The sequence below is a fragment of the Macaca fascicularis genome, chromosome 19, assembly GCF_037993035.2.
Source record: "Macaca fascicularis isolate 582-1 chromosome 19, T2T-MFA8v1.1".
Lineage (NCBI taxonomy): Eukaryota > Metazoa > Chordata > Mammalia > Primates > Cercopithecidae > Macaca > Macaca fascicularis.
In genome coordinates, this window is record NC_088393.1 from 53692236 (window position 1) to 53718306 (window position 26071).

At 52.1% G+C, this 26071-nt stretch overlaps 1 protein-coding gene across 16 annotated transcripts in view; it reads right to left on the reverse strand.

Moving 5' to 3' along the window:
• EML2 (EMAP like 2) overlaps nt 1-22739 on the reverse strand; it is a 38138-nt gene extending 15399 nt beyond the window's left edge. For 2 of the 16 annotated variants that reach the window (XR_010583042.2, XM_045378618.3), the window contains exons 1-12: nt 22410-22739; nt 19293-19511; nt 19084-19207; nt 18807-18911; nt 16005-16033; nt 15662-15791; nt 11771-11920; nt 10020-10089; nt 9811-9921; nt 6717-6812; nt 4997-5131; nt 3153-3252 (exon numbers count right to left, since the gene is read on the reverse strand). Coding sequence is in view for 10 of the 16 variants with exons in the window: in XM_045378618.3 (XP_045234553.1) it covers nt 3153-3252; nt 4997-5131; nt 6717-6812; nt 9811-9921; nt 10020-10089; nt 11771-11920; nt 15662-15791; nt 16005-16033; nt 18807-18911; nt 19084-19207; nt 19293-19511; nt 22410-22581 (1441 nt within the window). In the remaining 6 variants the exon portion in view is untranslated. Of the gene's footprint in view, nt 1-3152; nt 3253-3663; nt 3939-4996; nt 5132-6716; nt 6813-9810; nt 9922-10019; nt 10090-11770; nt 11921-15661; nt 15792-16004; nt 16034-16387; nt 16567-18806; nt 18915-19083; nt 19208-19292; nt 19512-20715; nt 20845-22409 lie in introns of those variants that run through there. The other 14 variants (XR_012427725.1, XM_045378617.3, XR_012427726.1 and 11 more) reach the window with 10 other exon arrangements.
• Between the last annotated feature and the right edge of the window lie 3332 nt (nt 22740-26071).

Below are 26071 nucleotides of genomic sequence, written 5' to 3' on the forward strand. Positions count from 1 at the left end.
CAACCTCCTGAGTAGCTGGGATTACAGGTGCTCGCCACCATGCCAGGTGAATTTTTCTATTTTTAGTAGAGATGGGGTTTTGCTATGTTGGCCGGGCTGGTCTTGAACTTCTGACCTCGTGATCTGCCTGCTTCGGCTTCCCAAAGTGCTGGGATTACAGGTGTGAGCCACCGTGCCTGGCCTAAAAACTTTTAAAAGTAAAGATGAGGTCTCACTATGTTGCCCTGGCTGGTCTCAAACTCCTGGGCTCAACCAGTCCTCCTGCCTCAGCCCCTCAAAGTGCTAGGATTATAGGCGCTAGCCACCTCAACCAGCCCATCCTCTCTTTCAGTCAACTACCATTCACCAGTTGATGCATCCTTCTATCTATCCATTTTAGGCAAGGCGTGGTGGCTCACGCCTGTAATCCCAGAACTTTGGGAGGCCGAGGCGGGTGGATCACTTGAGGTCAGGAGTTCAAGACCAGCCTGAGCAACATGGTGAAATCCCATCTCTACTAAAAATACAAACATTAGTTGGGTGTGGTGGCATGCGCCTGTAGTCCCAGCTACTCGGGAGGCTAAAGCAGGAGAATTGCTTGAATCCAGGAGGCGGAGATTACAGTGAGCCGAGATCGCACCACTGCATTCCAGCCTGCACAACAGAGTAAGACTCCATCTCAAAAACAAGCAAACAAACACAAACAAACAAACAAACAAACACAAAAAACAAACATCCACCCATTTTCTATTTTCCCATCTATCTACCCATTCACCCGTCTATCTGCCCATCTGGCAATCTGCCTATCCATTCTTTTATCCATTAACCCATTCAATCAATAATTCTTTTTTTTTTTTTTTTTTTTTTTTTTGAGACGGAGTCTCGCTCTGCCGCCCAGGCTGGAGTGCAGTGGCCGGATCTCAGCTCACTGCAAGCTCCGCCTCCCGGGTTCACGCCATTCTCCTGCCTCAGCCTCCCGAGTAGTTGGGACTACAGGCGCCCGCCACCGCGCCCGGCTAGTTTTTTGTATTTTTTAGTAGAGACGGGGTTTCACCGTGTTAGCCAGGATGGTCTCAATCTCCTGACCTCGTGATCCGCCCGTCTCGGCCTCCCAAAGTGCTGGGATTACAGGCTTGAGCCACCGCGCCTGGCCCAATCAATAATTCTTTAACCAGTATTTGCTCTGGGCCCAGGTTCATATGGGGACACAGTGGTGACCAAGGCAACCACACACCCTACCCTTGCAAGGCTCACTGTAAGTCAGCGCTAACCCCAGGTGTTCAGGCCCAGAAGACTCAGGCGCACACCCAGGAGACTGAGATCCCATAGAGGGCTCCACCCAGCCAGGTGAGTCAGGGAGGGCTTCCTGGAGGAGGAGATAGCTGAGCAAGGATCTGGAGGTAGGGTAGGAGTCAGCTGGGACAAGAGAGGACGGGAAAATGTTCCAAGTGGAAGGAACAAGTTTCTGTTGCAAAAAGCAGAGAGTAGGCAAGAACATGGATAACTGAGGGAACTAATAGAGATTTGGTGTGATTAAGTGTAACATACAAGGGCATGCATGTCAAGGCAGGAGACGGCAGGGCCAGATCGGGCAGAGTCCTGGAGGCCTCAGTGAGGAGCATGGACTTGTCATAAGGGAACCTGGGAGCAATGGAAGGGGAGGGATTGGGTCAGATTTACATTTGCTTCTGGGAACAAACCTAATTGGAGGTGGCGAGGCTGAAGGCTGTGAGGTCAGGAAGGAGACCAAGAGAGGAGAGGAAGAAACAATAATTCTCTTTAATTTCCCATCCTTCAAGACTCAAATGTGGTTTCACTTCCTCCAGGTAAGCTGGGCTCTCTTTTTTATTTTTATTTTTTTTATTTTTTGAGATGGAGTCTTGCCCTGTTGCCCAGGCTGGAGTGCAGTGGCACTGTCTCAGCTCACTGCAGCCTCTGCCTCCAGGGTTCAAGCGATTCTCCGACTTCAACCTCCCCCACCCCCGTGTAGCTAGGATTACAGGCACCCACCACCATGCCCGGCTAATTTTTTTTTTTTTTTTAAACAGAGTCTTGCTCTGTAACCCAGGCTAAAGTGCAGTGGTGCAATCTCAGCTCACTACAACCTCCACTTCCCAGGTCCAAGCAATTCTTACGCCTCAGCCTCCCAACTAGCTGGGATTACAGGCACACGCCACCACACCTGGGTAATTCTCTTGTATTTTCAGTAGAGACAGGGTTTCACCATGTTGGCCAGGCTGGTCTCGAACTCCTGACCTCAGATGATCCACCTGCCTTGGCCTCCCAAAATGCTGGGATTACAGGCATGAGCCACTGCGCCCAGCATATTATTATTTTTTAATTTTTTGTAGATATGGGATCTCACTATGTTGCCTAGGCTGGTCTAGAACTCCTGGGCTCAAGCAATCTTCCTGCCTCGGCCTCCCAAAGTACTAGCATTACAGGCATGAGCCACTCTCCCAGCCTCAACCCATTAGTTTATTAATAAAGTCATCCATTGGTTGGAACAAGCATTTCTTCACTCAACCATTGGCTAAGACAATCAAGTCATTTATTCATCCAATCATTGATTAACTTCTTGGAACAATCTGTTCTTCATAACACATTAATCCATTGGCTGAAACAACCATCCATTCATTCACTCATTCATTCATTGCTGTATAGATCCACTGCCTAAAACAAAACCTATTTACTAACATAGCTAGCCATTAGTGGTAACAACCCACTCATTTGTTCCTTTACCTAGTCACTCTCCCTTTAAGGAGGATGACACATTCATTTACTTATTCTTCCATCCATTTCCTAGGATCACACCTTCATTCATTCCTTCGTTCACTCATTCATTGATCCACACTCTGGGACAAAGCATCTGCCCATCCGTCCTTCCTTCCATCCGCCCATCCATCCATTCATCATCTAACCACAACTGAACTAACCCATTCATTGATAATCTGGACTTGATCCCTAACAGGGGATTTCCAGAGGTCAAGGCAGAGGGGAGTCAATAAAGATTTCCTGGAGATGGGGATATTTGAGCTGAGCCTTGACGGGGGTGTTGGAATTGGACATCCGTTTACACTCATTCCACACAAGCAGCATTCCACGAAGGGAGGCAGAGCCAGGAGTGTTTGGGAAGACTGGATTGGGGACCAAACAAATAGGGTGACACTGACCTTTGCCCCAAACATAGAGGTTCCCCCCAGAGTCCCCCGTGACCACGTCGCCACCTTCCAAAAAGGTCACACACAGCACATACTTCGGTTTCTCATGTTTCTAAGGTGGGGGAGGAAAGGAAGGTTTCAGAGCGTCACTGAAGCAGGTAGCCTCCCAGAGGTCATCTGTCACCCAGGACCGTGGCCAGGCAATCCCCTGTATGCATTTGGGTGTAAGGCTCTGCGTGGAGCATCACTTCTCCCACCTGCCTCCATCCCGCCTGCAGTGCTCCGGTGGCCTAGAGGTTCTGACCACAACTGTCTCGCTTTCCTACCCCTGGGCCCACTTCCTGCCGTCTCTCTGGTCCCCCTGACTCTTTCTCTTGAGACATAGTCTCACCTGTCATCCAGGCTGGAGTGCAGTGGTACATATCGGCTCACAGCAACCTCCACCTCCTGGGTTCAAACGATTCTCCTGCTTCAGCCTCCCAAGTAGCTGGGATTACAGGCCTGCACCATCACGGCCGGCTAATTTTGTTTAGTTTTTGTTTTTGTTTTTGAGATGGAGTCTCACTCTGTCGCCAGGCTGGAGTGCAGTGGCACAATCTCGGCTCACTGCAACCTCCACCTCCTGGGTTCAAGCGATTCTCCTGCCGCAGCCTCCCAAGTAGCTGGGATTACAGGCGCACGCCACCACACCCGGCTAATTTTTGTACTTTTTTTAGTAGAGATGGGGTTTCACCACGTTGACCAGGCTGGTCTTGAACTCCTGACTTCGTGATCCACTTGCCTCCACCTCCCAAAGCGCTGGGATTACAGGCGTGAGTCACCGCGCCCGGCCTGGTCCCCCTAACTTCTCCACTCCTGTCAGCGCCTCATTCGTCCTATCTCTCCTCCTCCCTCCTCACCTTCAGTCTCTCTACGTCCCCTTCCCTGCCTCACTCCACCTTCTCAGTGTCTCTGTTTCATCCCTATGCCCAGTGTTCTCTGGGCTTCCCTTTTTGGGGTGGAAGCCCCATCTCTCACCAAAGGCAATGACCCCTAGGAGAGGAAGCCCTGTGTCTTCCCACCTTCTGCTTCCCACTCAGTTTGTCTGCCTCAGCTTGTGGCTCTCTCAGCCAGGCAGCCTCCGAGTTCTCTGATTATCCCTCATATTGACAACTGCAGCACCCCAGTTTTTTTTGTTTGTTTGTTTTGGTTTTTTTTTTGGAGACAGGGTCTCACTTTGTCACCCAGGCTGGAGCACAGTGGCACCATCATGGCTCACTGCAGTGTCAACCTCCCTGGCTCAAGCGATCCTCCCACCTCAGCCTCCCAGGTAGCTGGGATTACAGGTGCGCACCGCCATGCCGGTTAATTTTTGTATTTTTTGTAGATATGAGGTCTCACCATGTTTCCCAGGCTGGTCTCGAACTCCTGGGCTCAAGGGATCCTACCACCTCAGCCTCCCAAAATGCTGGGATTACAGGCGAGAGCCACCTCGCCACAGTACCCATTTATTGAGCATTTACTATCTGCTAGGAGCTGCTATACTCTTCATCCCTTTGAATCCTCACGACTTTTTTTTTTTTTTTTTCTGAGACAGGGTCTCGTTCTATCACCCAGGCTGGAGTGATCACGGCTCACTGCAGCCGTAAACTCAGGCGATCCTTCCACCTCATGGTGCCCGGCCACCCTCTTAAATCCAGAGTTAAGGCGGATCATCACCATGGTATGGAGAAAGAAACTGAGGCCCCAGCAGGCAACATCTCAGCGTCCCTGTAATCCCAAACCCCGGCCACCCTGTGGGGGATCTTGCTGCCTCCCTGCCTGTCCCTGACTACCTCTCTCAGGGCCAGCCTGTCCCCCAAATCCCCGGCACTCACCTCAAAGAGGCCTTGCCGCTTACTCAAGCTGCCCCCCTCCAAGGTCCAGAAGTAGATGTGAGATTTCCCGCAGGTGATAAGCACAGTGGGGTCCGTGGGGTGGAAGGTGGCCACCAATACAGCCTCGTTGGAGCACTTTGGGGGTGGGGGAGATTCTGAATGAAGATCTCAAAGTCCCCAAGGCTACTATACCCGCCCCTCACAGGACTGCCCTGTACAGCTGTTCGGGTTGTATGCTGCACACCTGAACTTTTCCTTTTTTTTTTTTTCGAGAAGGAGTCTTGCTCTCTCACCCAGACTGGAGTGCAGTGGCATGATCTTGGCTCAATGCAACCTCCGCCTCCTGAGTTCAAGCAATTCTCCTGCCCCAGCCTCCCGAGTAGCTGGGATTATAGGCACGTGCCACCACACCCAACTAATTTTTGTATTCTTAGTAGAGATGGGATTTCACCATGTTGGCCAGGCTGGTCTCGACCTCTTGACCTCGTGATCCACCTGACTCAGCCTCCCAAAGTGTTGTGATTACAGGCGTGAGCCACCACGCCTGGATTTTTTTTTTTTTTTTTTTTTGAGTAAATAAATAGAACAAAACCCAAGTTTCCTGCCCCCAGCCAGGATAGGTATGCAACCTGAGGCAAGTATGTCTTCCCCTAACCATGCCTCATCCATAAAATAGGTCACCTTCCAGAGAGGCAAATCGAGACACCACAGGACTGCAGAGTCAGCAGCCACCTCAAACCCACCCTTCTGTTGGGCCTGGTCCACCACACCACATATCCCCACATCCTGACCAAGGCCCTATGAGGAAGATGCTACTCACCAAGGCCCTATGAGGAAGATGCTACTCACCAAGACCCTACGAGGAAGATGCTACCATTATCCCCATTTTATTTTATCTATTTATTTATTTTTTTTGAGACAGGATCTCACGCTGTTGCCCAGGCTGGAGTGTAATGGTGCAATCATGGCTCACTGCAGCCTCAACCTACCAGGTTCAAGCGATCCTTCCACCTTAGCCTCCCAAGTAGCTGGGATTACAGGTGTATGCCACATCCAGCTATTTTTTTTTTTAAGTGCCAGGAGTTTTTTTTGTTTTTTTGTTTTTTGTTTTTGAGACAGAGTTTAGCTCTTGTTGCCCAGGCTGGAGTGCAACGGTGCGATCTTGGCTCACTGCGACCTCCACCTCTGGGTTCAAGAGATTCTCCTGCCTCAGCCTCTCAAGTAGCTGGGATTACAGGCATGCGCCACCACGCCCGGCTAATTTTGTATTTCTAGTAGAGACAGGGTTTCTCCATGTTGGTCAGGCTGGTCTCGAACTCCCGACCTCAGGTGATCCGCATGCCTTGGCCTCCCAAAGTGCTGGGATTACAGGCATGAGCCACCGCACCTGGCCTTTTTTTTTTTTTTTTTTTTTAAGTAGAGATAGGTCTCCTTATGTTGCCCAGGCTGATCTCAAACTTCTGAGCTGAAGCAATCCTCTCATGTCGGCCTCCCAAAGTGCTAGGATTACAGGTGCGAGTCACCTTGCCCAGCCTATTATCCCCATATTATAGATGAGGCCACCGAAGCTCTGAGGTGACAAGCGGCTTGCTCAAACAGCCAGCAAGGAGTAAAGCCAGGGCTTAAACACGGGTCTATCTCATTGCAGATTCCTAACCACTGAGCTTGGGCAAGTCCCACAGTGGCACCCAGGGGGAGAGGATGAGAAAAGTCACCTCACCTTAACATCCACCACCTTGGTCTCCTTGGCCCAGTCCCACACCGAGAGCATGTGATCATTGGATTCGTCCACTGCGCACAGCAGGTTGCCCCCATTCTAAAGAGGAGGAGAGAGGAGGGGGACAGAGGCAAGGGGAGTCAGGACCCATCCTCCCCCATGCCCATCAAGGCATTCACCACACAGGCCTGTTTTAAAACCTTCAGGCTGGGCACAGTGGCTCATGCCTGTAATCATAGCACTTTGGGAGGTCTACGTGGGAGGATCGCTTGAGCCCAGGAGTTTGAGGCCAGTCTGGGCAATATAGGGAGACCCTGTCTCTTAAACAAAACAAATTTAAATATTTAAAAAAAAAAAAAAAAAGGCTGAGCGTGGTGGCTCACGCCTGTAATCCCAGCACTTTGGGAGGCCAAGGTGGGCGGATCACGAGGTCAGGAAATCAAGACCAGCCTAGCCAACATAGTAAAACCCCGTCTCTACTAAAAATACAAAAAATTATCCAGGCGTGGTGGCAGGTGCCTGTAATCCCAGCTACTTGGGAGGCTGAGGCAGGAGAATCGCTTGAGCTGCGAAGCAGAGGATGCAGTGAGCCAAGATCATGCCATTGCACTCCAGCCTGGGCGACAGTGAGAGACTCGATCTCAAAAAAAAAAAAAAAGACCTTCAAAGGCCCTGCCATTTCGCAGGAAACACATTAAAATACACCCTCCATTAGAAGCTGTGAAGACATCTGAAATGGTTTTCATACTATGCCTTGAAATGACTCATCCCTAAGAAACTCATCTCATTTGCCTTCAGCTATTGTTTCTCTGCAGCCAGCACCCCTAGCCAGGAATTCTTGCTGACATCATTTCATTTGCATTTACATATATATAGAATGACTGATGTAGGTGAAATTCAGCAATTAACCAAGTTGGTATTATTTTGGGTTTTTTATTTTAATTTAATTTAATTTATTTATTTATTTTTTTGAGACTGAGTCTCACTCTATTGCCCAGGCTGGAGTGCAGTTGCACCATCTTGGTTCACTGCAAGCTCCGCCTCCCTGGTTCAAGCGATTCTCCTGTCTCAGCCTCTCAAGTAGCTGGCATATGCCACCACATGCCCCGCTAATTTTTGTATTTTTAGTGGAGACAGGGTTTCACCATGTTGGTCAGGCTGGTCTTGAACTCTTAACCTCTGGTGATACACCCACTTCCACCTCCCAAAGTGCTGGGATTACAGTCATGAGCCACCTCGCCCGGCCAATGTTGGGTTTTTATGCCTTTCATTAAATACAGGTTAATTCTGATTTGGCAAGGTTTTATTTTTCCCACACCTTTGGTAACAATATAGCTTACCCCCACCCCAAGCTCTTAAACATTTCTTTAGGCCTCAGAAAACCCATGAGGCTCCAATCCAGTGCTTCTTAAGCTATCTGTGCAGGAGACTGGGTATTTTTTACTCCCTAATCCATTGAAGACCAATATTTTAATCAAATATGATACAAATGTAAAATATGATTTATATATATACATATATATTTTTAGATAGAGTCTCACTCTGTCCCCCAGGCTGGAGTGCAGTGGTGGGATCTGAGCTCACTGCAACCTCTGCCTCCCAGGTTCAAGTGATTCTCCTGCCTCTGCTTCCTGAGTAGCTGGGATTACAGGTGCCCGTCACACATAGCTAATTTTTGTGTATTTTTAGTAGAGATAGAGCTTCACCATGTTGACCAGGCTGGTCTCGAACTCCTGACCTCAAATGATCCACCCATCTTGGCCTCCCAAAGTGCTGGGATTACAGGCATGAACCGCATCTGACCAATTTTTATTCATTTTTTACTTTTTTAAGTCAGGGTCCTGCCATATTGCCCAGGTTGGAGTGTAGTGGTGTGATCACAGTTCACTGCAGCCTCGATCTCCTAGGCTCTTTCAATCCTCCCACCTCAGCCTCCCAAGTAGCTGGGAGTACAGGCCCACACTAGTACACTCAGCTAATTAGAGTTTTCTTTTCTTTCTTTTTTTTTTTTAAAGATGGAGTGTCGCACTGTCGCCCAGCCTGGAGTGTAATGGCGCGATCTCGGCTCCCTGCAACCTCTGCCTCCCAGGTTCAAGTGACTCTCTTGCCCCTCCCGAGTTGCTGGGATTATAAGCACCTTCCACCATGGCCAGCTAATTTTTGTATTTTTAGTAGAGACGGGATTTCTTTTTTTTTTTTTTTTGAGACGGAGTCTCGCTGTGTCTCCCAGGCTGGAGTGCAGTGGCGTGATCTCGGCTCACTGCAAGCTCCGCCTCCCGGGTTCACGCCATTTAGAGACGGGATTTCACCATGTTAGCCAGGCTGGTCTCAAACTCCTGACCTTGTGATCCACCGGCCTCGGCCTCCCAAAGTGCTAGGATTACAGGCGTGAGCCACCATATCTGTCCTTTTTTTTTTTTTTTTTTTTTTTTTTTTGAGACGGAGTCTCGCTCTGTTGCCCAGGCTGGAGTTCAGTGGCGTGATCTTGGCTCACTGCAACCTCCCCCTCCCGGGTTCAAGCAATTCTCCTGCCTCAGCCTCCCAAGTGCTGGGACTACAGGCGCCCGCCACCACATCAGGCTAATTTTTGTATTTTTTTGGTAGAGACGGGTTTCACTATGTTGGCTAGGCTGGTCTCAAACTCCTGACTTCAAATGATCCTCCCACCTCAGCCTCCCAAAATGCTGGGATTACAGGCATAAGCCACCATGCCCAGCCAAAATATGATTTTTTTACAAAAAAGCCCACAATCACACACTTGGATGTTTTGCTGCTGTCATTGCTCTCCAAATTCCTAAAGGCTTACTCTCGCTTTCTGCACTTATCTCTGCCCGGACATGCCAAAACCCGCCTGCAAATGGGCAAGGAGCAGCTGGGCCCTAGGTACTGGGTTTAAAAATGCCTGCGAGAGCTGGCCAGGCACGGTAACTCACCCGCCCCTTGGAATGAGGCCACGCCCTCATTGTGACGTCACAGAGGCGGGCCACGCCTCCAGCAGAATTCCTAGCTCTTAACCCAAGGGACGGGTGAAAAGGTGCGGGCACTTGCCCTCCTTTTGGGGGCGACGGGGCGGGGTTAGGGTGGGCGAAGGACTTACAGATTTGGAGAAGCCTACACAGCACACGGCTCTGTCAAACACCCCCAAGCCCAGCACGTGTAAAGTGGAGAGGGAAACTGAGTCCCAGATGCGCACGTGGGGTGGCAGCGGCTGCAGGGAAGAGAGGCTTGTTATCTTGAGGGGACCAGCTGCTTGTCCCCCACAACTGCGTCCTGCACTCTTTTCGGCTTTCCCCTCCCTTCCATTACCTTCCCTTCCTTAGTGGTGCCCGCCACCTGTCCCGTGGCGATGGTGACCATATCCGGGTGGATGGCCAAGCTGCAGAAAGGGACAGACAGACCAGGGCTCAGTGGGAAAGAGGAGGCCCAGGACATTCATTCCACAAATTGGCTGGTTCAGTTTAGTCAATAAACGTGTATTTAGTCCATTAATAGCAGTAAGCGGATGCCCTCCGGGTACGCTGGCTCAGCAGCAAGACTTAGGCCTGGGGTCTCTAACTCAAACGCCAGCAGGACGCAGGTCTGTACTTCAAATAGCGGCCAGGAGAGCACACTGATTTAAGGGGGATTACACCACCCAGCTCCAACCACGAGGAATTGTCTGGAATGCCTATTCAGTTTTTTTGTTTTTGTTTTTGTTTTCAAGAGACGGAGTCTCCCAGCACTTTGGGAGACCAAGGCGGGCGGATCACCTGAGGTCAGGACTTCAAGATCTGCCTGGCCAACATGGGGAAACCCTGTCTCTACTAAAAGTACAAAAATTAGCGGGGCGTGGTGGCGGCTTTTTTCTCAAAAAAAGAAAAAAAAGATGGAGTCTCGCTCTGTCTCCCAGGCTAGAGGGCAGTGGCAGGATCATAGCTGACTGCACCCTCCAACCCCTGGGCTTCAGCGATCCTTCCGCCTTGGCCTCCCAAAGTGCTGGTTTTACAGGTGTGAGCCACCTCGCTGCCCAGATTTTCTTTTCTTTTCTTTTCTTTTTGAGACAGAGTCTCGCTCTGTCACCCAGGCTGGAGTGCAGTGGCCAGATCTCTGCTCACTGCAAGCTCCGCCTCCTGGGTTTATGCCATTCTCCTGCCTCAGCCTCCCGAATAGCTGGGACTACAGGCGCCCATCACCACGTCCGGCTAGTTTTTTGTATTTTTTTAGTAGAGACGGGGTTTCACCATGTTAGCCAGGATGGTCTCGATCTCCTGACCTCATGATCCGCCCATCTCAGCCTCCCAAAGTGCTGGGATTAGAGGCTTGAGCCACCACGCCCGGCCCCAGATTTTCTTTTCCTTTTTTTTTTTTTTTTGAGACGGAGTCTCGCTCTGTCGCCCAGGCTAGAGTGCAGTGGTGTGATCTCGGCTCACTGCAAGCTCTGCCTCCTGGGGTCACGCCATTGTCCTGCCTCAGTCTCCCGAGTAGCTGGGACTACAGGTGCCCACCACCATGCCTGGCTAATTTTTTTGTGTGATTTTAGTAGAGACGGGGTTTCACCATGTTAGCCAAGATGGTCCCGATCTCCTGACCTCGTGATCCACCCGCCTCAGCCTCCCAAAGTGCTAGGATTACAGGTGTGAGCCACTGGGCCCAGCCCCAGATTTTCAAAAGAAGGGAAAGATCCAGGAATTGAGTGAATTCACTGTCTGAATTTTTTCTGAGATAAGGCTTGCTCTTTCACCCAGGCTGGAGTGCAGTGGCTCAATCACAGCTCACTGCAGCCTCGACCTCCTGAGTTCAAATGATCCTCTCGCTTCAGCCTCCCAAGTAGCTGGGACCACAGGGGCTCACCACCACACCCAACTAAAACATCTGAAATATTGAAATATTGATATTCAATCCACATTTTCCCACTGAATTCAGCCTGAGGGCAGCTGGTGGCTTTGGAGAGGGAGCAAAGTCTTGGCCTCGCCCCAAACCCCACAGGGCGGCAATGTGAAAAGAGGCCTAGAGAGGCAGGGGCTGGAGCTCCACCTCCGGCCACAGCTCCCTCCCGTCCCCTCCCTCCCACATCTCACCATTTGATGTCATCGTTGTGTCCCAGGTAGTGTCGCTGCCTCTGCTCCTCCACGCTGTATAGCACAGCCACGGAGGCCACAAAGTACACTATCTCCCCGGTGGGCAGCAAATAAAGATTGGCTCGGCAGTCTCGGCCACGGTAGCCATAGCTGGAGCCACCCAGGGGTCGGTTAAGGAATGTGTCTTTTTGTTCTTGTTGTTTGTTTTCTTTTTATTTATTTTTTCTTTTTTTTTGAAAAGTGGCACAATCTCAGCTCATTGCAACCTCCGACTCCCTGGTTCAAGCGATTCTCCTGCCTCAGCCTCCTGAGTATCTGGGATTACAGACACACGCCACCAAGCGCAGCTAATTTTTATATTTTTAGTAGAGACGGGGTTTCCCCATGTTGGCCAGGATGGTCTCGATCTCCTGACCTCATGATGTGCCCGCCTCGGCCTCCCAAAGTGCTGGGATTACAGGTGTGCGCCACCACACCCGGCCTGTTTTGATTTTTTAAGATGGAGTCTGTCGCCCAGGCTGGAGTACAGTGGCATGATCCCAGCTCACTGCAACCTCCGCCTCCCGGGTTCAAGCAATTTTCCTGTCTCAGCCTCCCAAGTAGCTGGGACTACAGGCACATGCCACCATGCCAGGCTAATTTTTGTATTTTTAATAGAGATGGAGTTTCACCATATTGGTCAGGGTAGTCTCCAACTCCTGACCTCAGGTGATCCACCCACCTTGGTTTCCCAAAGTGCTGGAATTAGAGGCATGAGCCACTGGCGCCCGGCCAAGGAATGTATTTTGCATCACACACACTGGCTGAGGACCAGACTCAACAAGCTCATTGGAATGAGGTTTTTCCGTTTCCACTCTCACCCCTGTAGTGGGCCTCCCACTCCAAAAAAAACATGTCTGTTTCCTTTGTTTTTTGTTTTTTTGATATGGAGTTTCATTCTTGTTGCCCAGCCTGGAGTGCAATGGCATGGTCTTGGCTCACGGCAACCTCCGCCTTCTGGGTTCAAGAGATTCTCCTGCCTCAGCCTCCCAAGTAGCTGGGATTACAGGTATGCGCCACCATGACTGCCTAATTTTGTATTTTTAGTAGAGACAGTATTTCTCCATATTGGTCAGGCTGGTCTCGAACTCCTGACCTCAGGTGATCCGCCCGCCTCGGCCTCCCAAAGTGCTGGGATTCTAGGTGTGAGCCACTGAGCCCAGCCTGTGTCTGTTTCTTAATCCCCTCAACTTGCAAATGTGACCTTACAAGGAAAATGGGTCTTTGCAGATATAATTATAGATCTCAAGATGAGCTCATCCTGGATTATCAGAGTGACCCCTAAATCCGATCACAAGTGTCCTTATAAACGACAGAAGAGGCAACCTCAATCTGCTGGGCTTAAGTGATCCTCCTGCCTCCGCTTCCCAAATAGCTGAGACTACAGGCATGCACCACCATGCCCAGCTAATTTTTTATATATTTTTTGTAAAGATGCAGTCTCGCCATGTTGCCCAGGCTGGTCTCAAACTCCTGGGCTCAAGCAATCCACTTGTCTTGGCCTCCTAAAGTGCTGGGATTATAGGCATGAGCCACTACACCCAGCCTGCCTGGCTAATTTTTAAAAAAATTGTTGTAGAGATGGGATCTCGCTTTGCTGCCCAGGCTGATAGTTATCTGGTTTATTTGTTAAACTGCTCATATTCCCCGATAAGACTGTGAGTTCCATGGTGGCTGAGATTGGGCTGTTCTTTTCATTTCTGTATCTCCTCCTCCAGGAAGCCCTCCATGACCCCAGGCTGGGTCAGCCCCATCCCTGTGGATTCCCCATCCCAGCCTTGCACACTCTGGGTTGTCACTCTCAACGAGTCTGTTCCCATGCTAGACTGTATGCCCCAGGAGGGCAGATGGATGCTGTCATGGTCAGCACTGGTCCCCAGCCCTATGTGGCAGATGTTCAGAAAATATCTGAATGGGCCAAACACGGTGGCTCACGCCTGTAATCTCAGCACTTTGGGAGGCCGAGGCAGGTGGATCACTTGAGGTCAGGAGTCCGAGACCAGCCTGGCCAACATGGCGAAACCCTGTCTTGACTAAAAAAAAAAAAAACACACACACAAAAAATTAGCCAGGCATGGTGGCGCATGCCACCCAGCTGCTCGGGTGGCTGAGGCAGGAGAATGGCTTGAACCCAGGAGGTGGAGATTGTAGTGAGCCAAGATCGTGCCACTGCACTCCAGCCTGGCTGTCTCAAAAACAAGAAAATATCCGAATGATTGTCAGTACACATATACCCTGACCCAGTGGAAACTGCTCTGCCCTGCAGTCACTGCAGAGGGGAGCAATCTGAGGTCCACGCTTTTGCAGTCTCAGCCACCTCTCATCAGATGCTTATCAAGCCCCACTGGCAGGACATTCGGGACAGACTCCAGGGGATGTTTCCAGCTGCCTCGAGAAGGCTCTGGGCTCCCAGAAGGCCAGGCCATTTCACCAACCACCCTGGCTCCTCCAAAGAGTAAACCAAGGCTCAGAGAGAAGCAGACACGGACCGGATTCCTGGGGTGTGGACTCCAAGCTCAGTAGGCTTTTAGGAAAAAGTTTGAGTCCCAGAATCAGGATTCTTGTCCCTATCTATAATCTCAGTTTCCGTATCTGGAAAGGGGGGTATAATAATTTCCAAACTGTAGGCCTCAGAGAGCTCTCGGAGGCCACTAGTTGTAAAAAAACAAATTCATACCTGGAATAACTTAGAACAGTGTCTGTCACATAGTAAGTGCTTGAGTTATTATTATTTTGAATTTTCTGTTTTGTTTTGTTTTGTTTTTGAGACAGGGTCTCACTGTGTTGTCCAGGCTGGAGTGCAATGGTACAATCATGGCTCACTGCAACCTCGACCTCCCAGGCTCAAGTGATCCTCCCACCTCAGCCTCCAGAGTAGCTGGGAATCACAGGAGCATGCCAGCATGTCTGTCTATTTTTTTTTTTTTTTTTTTTTTTTTGAGATGGAGTTTTGCTCTTGTGGCCCAGGCCGGAGAGCAATGGGGCAATCTCAGCTCACTGTAACCTCTGCCTCCTGGGTTCAAGCGATTCTCCTGTCTCAGTCTCCCGAGTAGCTGGGTTTACAGGCACATGCAACCACGCTCGGCTAATTTTTTTTTTTTTTTTTTTTTTTGAGACGGAGTCTCGCTCTGTCGCCCAGGCTGAAGTGCAGTGGCCGGATCTCAGCTCACTGCAAGCTCCGCCTCCTGGGTTCATACCATTCTCCTGCCTCAGCCTCCTGAGTAGCTGGGACTATAGGCGCCCGCCACCTCGCCCGGCTAGTTTTTTGTATTTTTTAGTAGAGACGGGGTTTCACCGTGTTAGCCAGGATGGTCTCGATCTCCTGACCTCGTGATCCACCTGTCTCGGCCTCCCAAAGTGCTGGGATTACAGGCTTGAGCCACCGCGCCGGGCCAATTTTTGTATTTTTAATAGAGACGGGATTTCATCATATTGGTCAGGCTGGTCTCAAACTCTTGACCTCAGGTGATCCTCCCGCCTCGGCCATGAAATTCATTTTTCAGAGAAGGCAATTAACACACAGAGTCAAGGCGACTTTTCCAGGGTCACGCAGCCAGCTACGGGCTGGACTGGGGTTTGATCCCATCTCTGTCAGACTCCAAAACCTGGGCTCCCAGCCATTCCCAACTCATTGTTGCTCAAATGCACCATTCCCACTCTGGTCACACAGCCCTTGAACGTGCTGTACCTTTTTTTGTGTGTTGCCCAGGCGGGTCCCAAACTCCTGGCCTCAAACGATCCTCCCATCTCAGCCTCCCAAAGTGCTGGGATTACAGGCCTGAGCTGCCTTGACCGCCTTTCTATTTCCTCTTGAAGAGATGGGAACACTGAGGGGATTCCAGAAAAGGATACACCCAGTCCAGCTTGAGCCGGCAAGAAGGCAGCTCCGAGCGTGTGTCCAGGCTGTAGGTGGGTGCCAGCTCATCTGGGATCAGCATGGGCACAGGGCGGCCCCTCAGGAACATTTTCACGGAGCCATCCTCTGCCAGGACACCCCCAGAGGTCAGGCACTGACACCAATCCCATCCCTATTCCCTCTCCTCTTCCAGCTTTTTTTTTTTTTTTTTTTTTTAAAGGCAAGGAAACTGAGGCCAGAAAGGCAAAGACCCAGTAGCCAGGATTCCTGACCTCTGGCTCCAGCCTGTCACCCCAGCAAGCAAGCTTCCACCAAGCCCTTCCCCATCTCCCCACTCACCCACACTGAAGATAACTTCTTTGGTTTTGCTGTCAGGAAAGGACAAAGAAAAACAAAAGGTCTTAGCAGTCAGGTCAGAAAAGGGGAGAAACCATTCCTCCTCCCCACCGCTCCCCGGAGGTCTCCGATGAAAACGGGGCCGAGTAAGGGGCAGAGCGCTGCCTCTCTGCAGGCCGTGTGCTTTGCTCGGTTGATCTTGCAGAGCCTAAGACACAGGCCCAGAGAGGCAGTGATCGCCAAAGATCACACAGCATGAAGCGGCAGGGACGCGATCCTGAAAGAAGGGAGTCACCAAGGACCCTTCCCTCCTAATCAGCACGGTGCTCCCAACGCCCCCCACCCGCAGTCCCCCAGCACCCCAAACGTCAAGCAGCGGGAGAAACCTGGAGAGTTTAAGGGAAGGGGCGTGTCCCCACGCCGGCCTGGGCCCCAGGGGATGGGGGAGACCTGAGAGCTAAGCCCCGGGAGCGCGGAGAGGAGATGGGGGGTCGTCTGCAAAAGGGTCTCACCCAGCTCCAAAGCTACTCATGGCGGCGGCTGGCGGAGCTTCAGGGCCGGGGGTGGAGCCGGGACCGGCTCTGCCGCTTCCGGCCCTGGGAGGCGCCCGTACCGCCTCGCCCCTGCCCCGCCCTCCACGGCCGCTCCTGGAGCCGGAGGGTCCCACCGGGTCACACATCCCGGATTGTGGACTCCCGATCCCAGGTTCTTTCAGGGTGGGTGGGGGAGAGTGGTTGAGAAGATGGACTCGGGAGCGCTCCTGCTTCAGTTAAAACCCCCGTTCTGCTAATTCCTAGCAGTGTACATAGGTCGTCCAACCTCTGCCCCGGTTTCCTCATTTTAAAAATGGGGATAATAAGAGTACCCGGCCGGGCGCGGTGGCTCACGCCTGTAATCCCAGCACTTTAGGAGGCCGAGGCGGGCGGATCACCTGAGGTCAGGAGTTCAAGACCAGCCTGGCCAATGTGGTGAAACCCCATCTCTACTAAAAATACAAAACTTAGCAGGGCGTGATGGCTGGCGCCTGTAATCCCAGCTACTTGGGAGGCTGAAGCAGGAAAATCATTCGAACTAGGGAGGCGGAGGTTACAGTGAGCTAAGATTGTGCCATTGTGCTCCAGCCTGGGCAACAAGAGCAAGACTCTGTCTCTAAATAAATAAATAAATAAAGATAACCCACACCTCCAGGGGATAGTTGAGAGGATGAAATTGGTTAATTATTGGGAAGTGCCTGGAGTATACATAACGCTGTATTTGTGTTTGCTAGGTTTGAGCAGAGTTGAAATGTGCAACTTTTCACCTTGGTCTTGCCCTTGCTGTGGCCTGTTAGCTCTGACCACGCCCACTACACCATAACTCCAGCTTTAGGGTGATTTTTGTTTTGTTTTGTTTTTGATACAAGGTATTGCTCTGTCAACCAGGCTGGAGTACAATGGCGTGATCATGGCTCACTGAAACCTTGAATTTCCTAGGCTCAAGTGATCCTCCCGCCACAGCCTCCCAAGTAGCTGGGTCTACAAGCCCAGGCTAGCACGTAGGGCTATTTTCTTTCTCTCTCTCTCTCTCTTTTTTTTTTTTTTTTTTTTTTTTTTGGTTTTTTATTTGTTTTAACTGAGTCTCGCTCTGTTGCCAGGCTGGAGTGCAGTGGCGTGATCTCGGCTCACTGCAACCTCCGCCTCCCGGGTTGAAGTGATTCTCCTGCCTCAGCCACTCCAGTAACTGGGACTACAGGCACGCACCACCACGCCCAGCTAATTTTTGTATTTTTAATAGAGAAGAGGTTTCACCATGTTGGCCAGGATGGAGATCTTGTGAAACACCCGCCTAGGCCTCCCAAAGTGCTGGCATTACATGCTTGAGCCACCACGCCAGGCCTAATTTATTTTCATTTTTAGTAAAGACGAGGGCTCGCTATGTTGCCCAGCCTGGTCTCGAACTCGTGAGCTCAAACGATGATCCCTCCTCCGCCTCCCAAACTGCTAAAATTATAACCTCAGGTTTTTACTCGGTCCAGATCTTCAGTATGGCCCCGCCTCTGGAGTTGACCACGCCTGTCATTCTGATCTCAACCACCTCCTCCCTTCTAGCCCTGTCCCTGAGTTGACTCAGTCGCTTGAGAATTGACTGCTACCTCCCCGCAAAGCTCCTTCTCCGGCCCGCCAGGCATTCTGTTTACGTCTATTTTCACTTATTCCTTAGTTGAGTACCTTCGAGGCCTCCAAGTTGGCTCCACCTCTTGGCATTTGGCCACGCCCCTATGGCCCCGCCTAACCTTTAAACCACGCCCTTTTCCACCAGGCAGTGTCCCCTGATTTTGATGTCAAGGCTTCTGGAATCTGGCATGCCTCCACCTGGTCTCAGCCTCTGTTACCCCGTACCCCAGGTTTTAATTTCGCCCAGGCGAACACTCTGGCCGCACCCTTAAATTTCTCAGACTCCCTCTTTCCTTGCAGAAACTCAGTGGCTGCTCCCTTGACTTCATCTCTGAAACTCAACGGGGCCTTCTCCTTTACTTGAATAACCACGTCCATAAGCCAAGCTCCTCCCTGACTTCCTCGCCCTGTAGACCTGACTGTCCAGCTCCTAAAAACTCTGGCCACGCCCCTCAAATATTGACTCCGCCCTCCCAGACCTTCCTCTGTTACCGTGCCACCTCAAGATTGGTCCTTCCAAGGCTCTGGCACTGTCCCCGCATTTGAACCGGCTGGCCCCACTCTAGGTTACCACCTCGTGGCCTGGGGCATGGCTACATTTCTCGACCACTTCCTCCCTATCTCTGCTGCTTGACACCGCCCCAGTCCTTACCCTTCCTTTTTGGCGCTACAGTTGCTGCTGGAGGATGTGGTCCGGCTGCGGGGGTCCTCGCGGCGCACCGAGGCCAGGCGCTCTGGTGACAAGTAGCGGCGGACACTGCTAAAAGAGAGCACACAGTTGGGGGCAGAGCCTTCGAGGCCAGCAGGCAAGTGCCGTGAGCGGGCGAGATCCTCCCTGCACCTTCTGCTGCTGGAGCTCAGGCAAACAAACCACCTTTGTCTCTCACGAGGTTTTGGAAGAGGCTGGGGGTCCCGGCCTTGTGCCTTACCTGCGCCCGGAGGTCGCCTCCTTCTTGGGAGAGGATGGGGACGTGGCATAGCCACCCACGCGCCGCGGGGGTCCTGAGCCATTAAGGGGCGTCCTGGTGGGAAGGCCTTTCAAGAGCTGACACACTGGAGGGATGGGGGCAGAAAAGGGTGAGTATGAGGACCGGGCCCCGGTCCTCCCCATCCCACCCCTCCAGTCTAACCCGGATACCCGAGGCAGTGGTGCCTAAGCGCGGAGGCGCCCGGCCCTTGGGGGTGCCCCGCGCGCGGAGCGCAGCTCCCTGTTCTTCACACGCCCGCAGGCGACGCAGAGCATCCGCCAGCGCCGCCTTTAGGACCGCCAGCTCGTCTTCCTGTAACTGCAGCCGCTGCTCCAGCGCCGACACGCGGTCGTCCACTTCCATACCGCTCGTGCCCGACAAATTGTCATCTGGAAGACGGGGGAGTGCCGGCTGCAGGGCCACCCAGGAGCTCCAGTACCCAACGGGTCCCTCCCGCCTTCCTGGGTCTAAGCGAGGGGCCAGCCACGCCCCTTTCCTGTCCCGCTACCTGGGGCTGGGACACTTGGAGATGGGCCAAGGAAGAGGACTCTGAAGGGGGAAGGAAATCCCCACCGCTCTCCAACCCATCCCCACACTCCTCTCTGCTGCAGCGCGCTGGCCCTGTGACCTTGGGGAAGTCCCTTCCCTCTTATTTTCTAAGATTCTGTGAACCCAGGAGCCTCTCGCTCTGGCTTTAAGATTCTGTGACTAAGATGTGGCCCGGCACGGTGGCTCACGCATGTAACCCTAGCACTTTGGGAGGCCATGGCGGGCAGATCACGAGATCAGGAGATCGAGACTATCCTGGCCAACACGGTGAAACCCCGTCTCTACTAAAATACAAAAAGAAAAAGAAAAAAAAAATTAGCCGGGCATGGTGGCGTGTGCCTGTAGGCCCAGCTACTCTGGAGGCTGAGACAGGGAAATCACTTGAACCCAGGGAGTCAGAGGTTGCCATGAGTCAAGATCACGCCACTGCACTCGCACTCCAGCCTGGCGACAGAGCGAGACTCCGTCTCAAAAAAAAAAAAAAAAAAAAAAAGATTCTATGACTAAGACTTTAAGTATCTATGAGTGATAAGAGCATTTGCAAAATGACACACTAACCTACTCCTAATGACACTAAAGTTCTAGAATTGATCCCCAACATCCTCCGACGAAGATGATGTTATGAATACCAACGTCTCTTCACTGTTTCTAAGACTTTCCCAGTCAAAAGGTCATGCCTAGCCTCCCCATGTCCCCTCCTCTCCTCACCCTGGGGTTCGACCCTAGAGCCAGCTGCAAGGACAGAGCTTCGGCGGCCCCTGGCGGCGGACTTGGGGGTTGCAGGCAGCGCCTCGCAGACCCAGAAGACCCAAGGGAGAATGCAGACGGGGATGACACCTAAACTCTTCCCCAGCAGGCATTCCTCTTTTCTGTTTTCCTTCTTTATTTCGCCTCTACCCCGCGCCCCAGATTTGGCTCTCCAGCCTATGGATGCAACCAAAATGACTCCCCGAGTGGCCCCCCCAACCCCGCTCATTTTCCCAAAGTGGGAGGGGCGGAGACCCAAGGGGTCCCTCTCCCTCTTTTCCCCCAGAATACTCATACCCAGACTCATTGCTGACCACAACCAAGGAAGCCCTGGTTCCCAGCCTGGTGGAAGTAAAGGTGGTAGCTTAGACAGGGACAGGGCGTGGAGCTCGCACCTGCCATCCCGCGTCCATAGGCCGCCCAACTGGCCCTCTGGGCTCCGCAGTGCAGCCGCCGCTCCTCCCTCCTCCCCCCCGTAGCCCAATCGCCTGCCGAGGCTTGTCCGCCCTGCCCCCAACTCAGCGCCTCCCAGGTCCGGTGCCTGGACCTGCAGTGGGAGGTGGGAGCCTCCTGAGGTCAGAAGGAGTGAGCCGTCAGCACTTAGAACTCATAACAGTGGGAAACCTCTAGGGGTCTTGTTGGCATCAAGTTTTGCAAACGGGAAACTAAGGAAGGAGGCTAGCAGGAGTGTGCAGAGACACGCCAAAGATCACCCAGCCAGTAGGTGGGGGCGGGGGACCCAGTCACCTCCTTTGCTCAGCCTGGTCCTACCTACCATTAATAATACGACCAGAAAAAAATGGCATCTGATACCGTGAGCTTACATGTGCCAGGCGCTGCTCACACAAAACACTTAGCGCGTTCCTGGCTCATGTTGATGCTCGATAAATCCAGAATAGGATTAACTATTATTATGATACCTAATGCTTTTGGCAACTCTAGTAGTCGTAGTGGCATAATCCATTTTAGGAGGAGAGGAGGAGGAAGGGTACTGAAGCCCAGAAAGGTGACGTTACTTGTTACATGCACACACAGCCGATCAATGGAAGAACCCATACTCAACCCAGGAATGGCCACCCTGTCATTCTGGCTCTTAGAGGGACAGAGGAGGACAAAATAAGCATTCTGGGTCCCCTGCTAATTCCAGTGGTCCCTGGCACTAGGGTGTGTGCCCAGAGGGCTGAACCTCCAAACTGAGTTAAATAGAGGTGCTTTCATCTTGACACTTGTGCCCCACCCAGAGCGGCCAGTTGCACTGTCAGGCCTTGGCCAGCCCATCCTGCCAACCCCCACACCTCCACCATCCCCATCCCTGTGACTCAAGCCCTCTGCTCCCTCCTGACCATCCCCCCATCCTCAGCCCTTTTTCCCAGAGACCAGGCCTCACTTCCCACTTTTCCCTCCCAACTCCCCTCTTCTCCTATCTCCCTTCACCTGAGCCTGACACCCACAGTGGCCCTTCTGGTATCACACGCATTTGTCTAGGAAGAAGGGATGGTCCTAATGCACGGGAGGGCCAGGGCCAGAGGATTTGGGAGGTATCCTAAAGGCAAAGTCCTCTGACTGTCCCTTTCCAGTCCCACACACTGCCCTCAACTCAACACCAAATCCATCCCCACCCCCTCTGTCTTTCCCCCTGCTATGGAGATAGGGGAGCGTTCCAGAAGCTTGAAGGGAGAAAGGGCAGAGTTCCAGGCCCAATCGACTCCCAGGTCCTTCCCCCTTCCAATCCCTGGTTCCTTGGTGTTCTGCCCTTCTGTCCTCTCCGTCTAGCCACCTCTGGAGTAGCGGAGGATCCAAGTGGATGGGGGGCTGGGATCTGGGTTTTGGGGGCCAGGGACCTTCTCTTGGGTCAGGGTGCTGCTGAGGGAGAGGAAAGGGGGATCTTCAGCAAGGGAGGGGGATGGGGACTTGGAAGGAGGAGGTTGGGGCAAGAAGAGATGGGTCCAGCCTTGGGCGGGGCCAAGGTCGGAACTGAGGAGGGGTCTCACCGTTGCAGTATTGCAGCAGCGAGGACGTGTCGTACAGGCCGCAGAAGGCCGGGCCGCGCTCCGCCATCGTCCCACCACAGCCACCGCCGGCCCCCCCGGTCCCAGCTCGGGCCCGGTCCCCCCCACCAGGCCCTGCCTCCCGTTGCCATAGCAACGCCCTTCGTTCCAGCATCCCCAGCTCAGCTTGCCTGGCATCAGGCGGCCGGCGCCGGGCCTGGCGCTGGGGTCATCCTCCAGGATGCCCAGAAAGGGGGGTAGGACACCCCCTGCCAAGCCCCCCAACACAATCCTCGGGCCAGGATTGGCTGCGCCCAGATCCCCCTAGGTACCGTCTGGTCCCGCCCACAACCAGAGTGTTTTCTCTCTAGACCCCCCTCCTCGCCCTTTCAGAACCAATGAGAGACTGTCGCGCAGGGCCTTCCACCAATAGGGATGCAGAGGGATTGGAAGGGGCAGGGCCTCTCCTGCTTTCAGCCTGAAGCGCAGCCCCGAGCTCCGGGAGGAGGATGGGTTGGAGGTAGTCACTCCCCTATCCCCAAAACCTTCTCTTCAGATTTTCATTGGATTTTCCAAAAGCTCCCTCCTTAAGACCAGGGCCCGACCTTACAGCCCCAAACCCGCTCAGGGAGCTCTTGTTTATTACATCTAGGCCCACCCCCAGGCTCTTAGCCCCACCCCCGGAATCTTGCGGGTGCTAAAGTTTTATTCCTGCCCACAGAATCATTAGCACCGCCCCCTGAACCTCCAAGGGTTTATAGTATAGTACTTCTCCAGAGCTCTGGACAGGACCTTCTTATAGGATTAGTTCCGCCCTCGGAATTTAAACCCCTCCCCCCGCGGTCTTTTAGTCCCTCCCCAACCTTCCCCACCACTCTGTCTGCGGCCCCAGGCCCTTAACTCCGCCCTTAGAGCCGTGGCCTCCCGCAACCGTATTATCCACTCCGGGCTTTGGCACAGGCCCAGTTGTGAGGCTTGGACTAGCCCGCGTGTCAGGCAGAGATGGCTCGAAAGTTGTGGGGGAAGAGGGGAGGGTAGAAAACCCGACAATGGATTTCAAGAATATTGGACCGCCTTCCGCAAGTCTCCAACGAGGGTAAACACCTAGAGTATAGGCAGGAGAAGTGAAGTCTAGAGTCGAAAAAGAATTCCCTCTGGACACAGAGACAAACAGTAGAAACTTTGGAACCAGATTGACCTGGGTTTGAATCCTGACTCCTCCACTGTCTGGTTTCGTGACCCAAAAGCTCCACTTCCGCATCTGGAAAGTGAGGTCTCATAATCGTGCCTGCCTCATTCATTCATTCAAAAATGTTTACTGAGTGCCTAACGGGCCAGGCTCTGTTCTAGGTGCTGAAGTTTCAGGAGTGATTAAGTGAACCTGTTTCCTCTCATGAATCGTTCATTCAATGCAAGAGGTAAACAATCATACACAAAATAAATAACAATACCTAACGTTTAATCAGCAGTCACTATGGGCAAAACACTGAGTTATCCTCACCAAAAGCCCTATTTTGTTGTTGTTTGTTTGTTTTTGAGACTGATTCTCGCTCTGTCGCCCCGGCAGGAGTGCAGTGGTGCAATCTCAGCCCACCGCAACCTCCGCCTCCCGGGTTTAAGCAATTCTCCTGCCTCAGCCTTCGGAGTAGCTGGGACTACAGGCGCGTGCCACCACACCCAGCTAATTTTTGTATTTTTAGTAGAGACGGGGTTTCACCATGTTGGCCAGGATGGTCTCGATCTCTTGACTTTGTGATCTACCCACCTCATCATCCCAAAGTGCTGGGATTACAGGCGCGAGCCACCGCGCCCGGCCTATTTTTTTATATTTTAAAAATATTTTGTAGAGAGGAGCTCTTGCTATATTGCCAAAGCTGGTCTTGTACTCCTGGCCTCAAGTGATCCTTTGGCCTGGGCCTGCCAAAGTGCTGGAATAATAGATGTGTCTCACTCAGTCTTGCCCTGCCTGTAATGCAGTGGCATGATCTTGGCTCACTGCAACCTTCACCTCCCAGATTCAAGTGATTTTCGTGCCTCAGCCTCCCCAGCAGCTGGGATTACAAGTGTGCACCACCATGCCTGGCTAATTTTTGTATTTTTAGTAGACACAGGGTTTCACCATATTGGCCAAGCTGGTCTGTAACTCCTGACCTCAAGTGATCCTCCCGCCTCAGCCTCCCAAAGTGTTGAGATTATAGTCGTGAGCCACCGCGCCCAGCAAAGGCCCTATTTTAATCACCATTTTCGAGATGATGATACAGAAACAGCGTGGCAGTGGCTTACACCTGTTAATTCCCAGCACTTTTGAAGGCCAAAGAAGGGGGATTATAGGGGCGCGAGATCAGCCTGGGCAACAAAGCAAGACCATGCCGCTACAAAACAAAATTTCTTCCTTTTTTTTTTTCTTTTGAGATAGAGTCTTGCTCTTGTGGCCCAGGCTGGAGTGCAATGGCACAATCTTGGCTCACTGCCACCTCTGTTTCCCAGGTTCAAGCAATTCTCCAGACTTAGCCTCCCGAGTAGCTGCGATTACAGGCACCCGCCACCACGCCCGGCTATTTTTTTTGTATTTTTTTTTTTTGTATTTATTTACTTATTTATTTTGAGATGAAGTCTCACTCTGTTGCCCAGGCTGGAGTGCAGTGGTGCGATCTTGACTCACCACAACCTGCACCTCCCTGGTTCAAGCGATTCTCCTGCCTCAGCCTTCCAAGTAGCTGGGACTACAGGCTCAGGCCACAATGCCTAGCTAATTTTTGTATTTTTAGTAGAGATAAAGTTTCACTATGCTGGCCAGGCTCGTCTGGAACTCCTGACCTCATGATCTGCCCACCCTGGCTTCCCAAAGTGCTGGGATTATAGGTGTGAGCCATCGCACCCGGTGAAAACAAAATGTTTTGTCAGCCTGGCATGGTGGTACACGCCTGTAGTTCCAGCTACTTGGAAGGCTGAGATGGATCACTGGAGCTCAGGAGGTCGAGACTGCAGCAAGCTATGATGATGCCACTGCACTCCGGCTTGCGCAACAGAGCAAGAAGGTTTACAGACAGGATAATATAATCAAAAAGGGAGCAGGAGGCTCATTTAGAAACCATAGAGCTAGGCAGTTACCTCTGAGGAAGTGATATTCAAGCTGACATGTGTAAAACAAGAAGGGTTGGGCGCGGTGGCTTACACCTGTAATCCCAGCACTTTGGGAGGCCGAGGCAAGCAGATCACCTGAAGTCAGGAGTTCAAGACCAGCCTGGCCAACACGGTGAAACCTTGTCTCTACTAAAAATATAAAACTTAGCTAGGCATGGTGGTGCACACCTGTAATCCCAGCTACTCGGGAGGCTGAGGCAGAATTGTTTGAACCAGGGAGGTGAAGGTTTCAGTAGGCAGAGACCAAGCCATTGCACTCCAGCCTGGGTGACAGAGTGAAACTCCAGCTCAAAAGAAAAGAAAAGAAAGGAAGAAAGAAAGAGAAAAACAAGAAGGAAGCAGTTATGCCTGGAGTTGGGAGGCAGGGGATTTCTAGGCAGAGGAAAGAGCAAGTGCAAAGGTCCTGAGGTTGGTTTGAGTTTAGCATATTCCTGGGGAACCAGAAGGTTTATGAGGATGAAGCTGTGGAGAGAGATGGGAAGGCGAGGATGCGAGATAAGTGCGGCTATGGGCCTTCCATA